General features: G+C 40.7%; 1 protein-coding gene across 2 annotated transcripts in view; it reads left to right on the forward strand.

The window, feature by feature from the left end:
• bcap31 (B cell receptor associated protein 31) overlaps positions 1–5,460 on the forward strand; it is a 30,380-nt gene extending 24,920 nt beyond the window's left edge. The window contains exons 8-9 of one of the 2 annotated variants that reach the window (XR_014601695.1): positions 2,779–4,424; positions 4,814–5,460. Coding sequence is in view for 1 of the 2 variants with exons in the window: in XM_084069660.1 (XP_083925786.1) it covers positions 2,779–2,811 (33 nt within the window). In the remaining variant the exon portion in view is untranslated. Of the gene's footprint in view, positions 1–2,778; positions 4,648–4,813 lie in introns of those variants that run through there. The other variant, XM_084069660.1, reaches the window with a different exon arrangement.
• Positions 5,461–6,000: the final 540 nt, after the last annotated feature.

Consider the following 6,000-nt stretch of genomic DNA (forward strand, 5'->3'; position numbering starts at 1 on the left):
CTTAACGTTTGGGCAATGAATGATGATTATAATAAAGAATCTTGTCCAACCTTACTCAGGCTACAACAGTAAAGCTCTCATGAACCCTTTTTAAAACATTGCATTAGTAGCGCTCAAGAGGTAGAGCGCATGGCGGGGAACTGAAAGGCGGGGTTCAGTGTCTTTCTCAAGGACAGTTTGACATGCAGCCAGGAGGATCTTCCGGCTCCAAGATGGCCGCTCTACCTATGTGACGGATGGGTCTAATGCACAGAAACAGATTTCCTCCATAGAGATGAAGTTATCAGTGTCTCATATGAACCAGCTTTATTTACACACACTTAAAAACCAATAACGCTACCACATCCTAACACTGCCGTCCATATTTTGGGTCTTTCATGTCGTTATAGGCAACACTTGCGAAAATAGCCTATCTAAAAGCTCACAACCCCTTGTAGTTCGTAGCTTGTAGATATTTGCTATTCTTAAATGGGGCGTATAGGGGTTAAATGCCACAAGAAGTATACTAAATATTGAAAGTTCAAATGATCAATGAATCAGGTGTGTTTTAGGGCATTCACGAATAGTGATTTTTAGCATTCGAATTATTCGACCTAAAAGTAGTCGAATATACGATTATTCGACGGTGATATATAATAATTTTTTCATCCAATACAAACGAGCCTTTATCATTAAAATGCCGTTTTGCGAGCCTTGAAAATAATCAGCGATTAAAGGGTTAACTAATGAAAGCCAGCTGTGCGTTCTGATTGGTCTAAACCCAAATCAGCTGGTCCAGGCATAGCAGATGTACAACTGCACATTGCCTCACGGATGAACGCGTTGTGAGCTTGTAGATCTGCTATTTTCGCTACAACACTCTCCTACGACGAAGCCTAGCATAACATGCGTTGCTGCTGCTCTGCTCTGCGATACCACGGCTCTGGTTGAAAAGAAACGTAGCAAACTTATTAATTCAGCTCATTTAACTTGGAATAAGTCAAATGATTTTCCAAGCCTATCCCATCTACAATATGTTCAACAACAACCACAGTTCCATCCTTCGGTCCGGTCGTTACAAGGCATCTTTCTGGCATGCGCGCTGCTGTTTCAGCGCACCACTACACTTTGAGTGACGGCACAACGTCACATACAGTATGAAATGATTTGACAACAATCAACCATGAATGGATTAGGAGAACTACAAACACAAGAGCTCATAGCTGCTTGTCTGCTGTTGAGAAGCCCCTGTTAAAAAAAGAAAAATCAACAAAATCTAAAAAAAAAATTCAAAAAAAATGAAAATAATAAAAATAATAGCGATTATTCGACGTCGGTTTACAACGTCGAATAGTGGCTTTGATATTCGAATATTCGAATATTCGACTATTCGGTGAATGCCCTAGTGTGTTTGCATGTGAAAACCGTCAAATAACAGTTCCATTCACGTCAAAAGAAATCTTCACTTCAACAAAGTATAATTCCCATGACAAAAATACAAAAGATGATATTCCACATTCTCTCATATTTTCATACCAGAGCTACCTCATCATACAAGTAATATATAACCCATATACACAGACACACACATAAACACAACACAGAATAAATACACACACACCAATTCTACACGCATACACAACAAATGCAGTATACACACCCCATGTTGTATACACACACACACACCAATGTGTCAGCTCCCAGTACAACAGTAGAAGACTGTGGTTGTACTGGTCAGCTGAAGAATGATAAAGTGCTCGACTTCCTTGATATGAGAAGCTTACCAGGAAAGATTACAACACGCGCGCACACACTCGCCACTGGTGTGTGTTCAACCTTTGACATTTTGGGTGGGTCAGGATGTACAAACTCCATTGGAAAAGTGTGTGTGTGTGTGTGTGTGTGTGTGTGTGTGTGTCTATGTAGCTGAATCACATGTACGGTCAAGTAAAGTACATCCACACAGAACACCACTATTATGCAGCAATTAAGCAACATAATGTATTTTTGAAACATCAACCTGTATGAAAAATACATCAACCTGTATGAATGAGGCATCAGTCACCACATTAATAGTTTGATGTGAAATGAATGATACGCCAACGCATTTTTTTGCGATTGTTTATTCGTCATGCTCCTGGCGTGTAAAAGACATTAAGACTCAATAAGCTGCAAAAATAAAAGCAGTTTAGACCAGATTTAAAAAGTTATAAGGGAGGGATTGAAGAGAGGATTGCAACACCATCCATTATTTCAACACACACACACACACACACACACACACACACACACACACACACACACACACACACACACACACACACACACACACACACACACACACACACACACACACACACACACACACACACACACACACAGGCAGGGTGGAGCAGTTGGATTTCAAACGGAATGACAAATACCCCACACACACATACTGTACAGTCACACACACACTGTCTCCCTCTCATACTGACACAACCAACTCACACACACACACACACACACACACATACCTACTTACATGTGTGTACGCATATGCAGTGGTGTTACTACGTACATTTACTCTAAGTACATTTACTCAAGTACTGTACTTAAGTAAAATTGAGGTATTTTTTTACTTGAGTATTTTCCAATGTTCTACTTGTAACGGAGTAGTTCCACATTGCAGTATTGATACTTACTGTAAGTAAAAAATATGAGTACTTTTTCCACCACTGCGTATATGTGTATATAACTTCAAATTGAAATACATTGTCTCTCTCTTTTCTCTCGCTCTCTCTTGCTCTCGCTCTCTAGGCTGGGAGTGAGCAGGGAAAGAAATCAAACTGAAGTGACCAAAGTTGCCAAGACGTTGTTCTTCATAACCCTTCATCACCGTCTCCCCGAACACGTACCGTTATGCTGACATCACTCCCTGTCAGCTGATGTCATCACATCGGCGTTGTGATTGGTTGGTGTGGGGGGGTGTGTATGAACCTGTTTGAACAGGGTGTAAAATTCACAGAACCACGATTCCAGCTTCTGTCTTTAATTTGTCACCGCATGGATATTTGGACACGAAAAGGCTCTGTTATTGTTCCGCTTCCATTCCGCTCTGACCATAGTCCACGCCTGGTTTTCATCAACGTTTTCACATTTCCCGTTTTTTAGAATGAACGAGCAGCAGTAACGGATTTGAATGGTAATGCCTGATTTAAGTTAGCTGCCTCGTGGTGTCGCACACCCAAAATCACAGATCTACAAGCTCACAAGGCATTTCCAGTGTGCGACACGGCACGCAACCAAGTTTAAATCAGGCAAAACTTTGCTAAACATTATCCAAGTCTTGTTCCTATCCTGTCAGGATAGGAAATAATTACATAATTGGATAATGTTTCGGCAAAGTATTTGCATTCAATAAAATCTGGGTCCAATCTGTCAAAATAATTAAAACGCCATCCCTGCTTTAAATCTCAACTCTTGCTCATTTCCTTCTCTTCATGGTACTAACAAAACACCACTTTACATATTATCTGGTCAATTTAATTACTGATGTTATTGGAAGACAAATTCCTAAATGCGTCTGTAAATTGAGAATACTGACAGTTTGAATTAAAAAATACTTTTTTTTTCCTCCTCTGCCTCATGTCAAACCAGAGTTGGTGGCGGGAACGCATCTGTCATTTTTAGATTTGTTTGGCTATTCAAAAAATATAAAATGTGTGCAAATCTTTGAATATATAATTGTTGTAAAACACTTATAAAAAATATTTTCAAAAACAGTTTCAAATGTTCGCGATTTTTCGAAAATAGCAGATCTACAAGCTCATGAGCTTGTATATCTGCTATTTTTGAATAGCCAAAGAAATCTAAAAATGACACAGATTCTTTCCCAGTCTAAATGGGTTAAGGGGTTATTCCAGACCGATGTGATTTTTCTCTGCAACGTTGTAACGCTTCATTTATGCTTCTTTGTACAATAGTCACCCTGAAACAAAATCTACATAGCTCGCAAGCTCGCGTCTATGACAGGTGATCATTTATCGACAGCCATGGAGACTCACGTTTGAAACGTTTTCATTCGTTTAGCCTACTTATGGCATGCGACACAGTCGTACGACAAAGTATAAATCGGGCTTGAGAAATCGTTTGGTCTGAACTATGTTTTAAGATTTATAAATGACGGTTTGTTGCGTTTTGGTTTTGTTTGATAACTTGTAATCTAGTTATTATACAGTTATTTGTGTTCAGGAGGGTGTTGGTCAATCAACAGCATGTTTACATGAAACTAGCTTTCTATTTTTTTCCTCTTATAACGGTGGTTTTCAACCTTGGGAGTGTGGGGGGGGTGGGGGGGGGGGGGGTCGTGGTAACCGGTTATTGAACCACATGTGTCAGGATTGTAATCGACCGCTCAACGCATAAACTGTTAACAAGCTGTTAAAGGCTTCTCCTCCTCAGATGTAATTGGCTCTATTCACAGCAGCCATATTGTGAAGACATTCACAGGTGTTACCAATGATACTAATGAAGGCTCTGTTCCATTCTGGTCAAACAGAGTCAGGGTTGCTGATATTGTGTGCATGTTGGCTCACTGGGAACACTCTGCTACACCAGTGGGTCTGAAGTTGGGGTCCAGGGACCCTCATGGGCTTCCTTATGGGTGTGTAACTCTGAGAGTGTACAAATGGAACCAAATGGAACCGTAAGGGTCCATTTGGTTCCATTTGTACACTCTCAGAGTTATGGGGGTCGTGGAAACCACTGTGCTACACTAAATGGAACAGAGCCTTCATTAGTATCATTGGTAACACCTGGGAAGGAAGTGATAATATGGCTGCTGTGCATAGAGCCCATTAACCTCAACTTGCATCCAAAACACAGAAGTCGGTTGACATTAACTCCTCCTGGTCTAACGAATGCTTCCAAAGTCTATCTGAATTCATATCAATGTTTTGCTTTGAATATTATATCTTTAGTTTAACGGTTATTTCAGTGTTGTTGGTTTTTTGTATGTTCTCCATTATGATATGACGGTGGTTCTCAAATGTTTTGATTAGAAGGATAACAACTCTGAGAGCGTACAAATGGAACCAAATGGACCCACCTGTTAGGGTCCATTTGTAACACTGTCCACTTTGAGAACCACTGAGATATGAATGTGACATCTTTATATTTTTCCACTTTAAAAATTCTTCATTCCAGTTTGTGGGGGAAATGTAATGGTTATATTTTTGGGTTTTCTAGTAAAGATTTCCATATTAATGACACAACTCTCTTACCCTTAAAAAATAACGTTGCTTAGAAGTTGCATAGCAACGAGAAAAGAAGGTGTGTTCATTTGTTGGGTTCCTCCCCTCGCAGGTTGATCTGTTGAATGTGACAAAAAACATGTGAAAAATTCAGTGCTTTATTTTGCTTACTCGGCCACTGTTGGCTGTCAAAGTGTTTGAAAGGATTGTTTAAAAAGTTATGTATTAAACTTCTTGGGTAAGATCACAAAAACTCTGGTACATCTTATTTGCCGTACTGCGCTTTGTGACATGAAGATTTATCATTTTCAGTTGAACTTGATACACATTTCTGTGTCACTGCTGTTGTACCCTACTGACCTTACTCGTCTGTACTGTTTTTGAGTGTGTGTAACACTCCTATAAACAACCTGCGAAAAAAGGAGGAGTTAGGGCCATAGATATAGAAACCTAGATACCTCATTGGCCTCTGCAGTTCATTGGAGCGACTGGTATCGCAAAACCTTTGTGCTTCCGCCCTCAGTCGCGTGCGTCACAGAAGGGGGCCTCCAGTAGGCCTAACCGAACGCCCCCTTCTGTGACGTTCAGTAGGCCTCTGATTGGCCTACCGAACGTCCCCTTCTGTGACGCACGCGACTGAGGGCGGAAGCTGGTGCGCGCCCGAGATACGAACGCTTCAGAGCCGAAGGAGGCGTCTACCTTTATATGTCTATGGTTAGGGCCTTTTAAGGAATTAAATGGGAGGAGTAAGGGGCGTGCTCTCCCGTTCATATTTATACCCCTTGGA

Source organism: Gymnoscopelus microlampas, assembly GCF_963454915.1.
Source record: "Gymnoscopelus microlampas genome assembly, chromosome: 10".
Taxonomy (NCBI): Eukaryota; Metazoa; Chordata; class Actinopteri; order Myctophiformes; family Myctophidae; genus Gymnoscopelus; species Gymnoscopelus microlampas.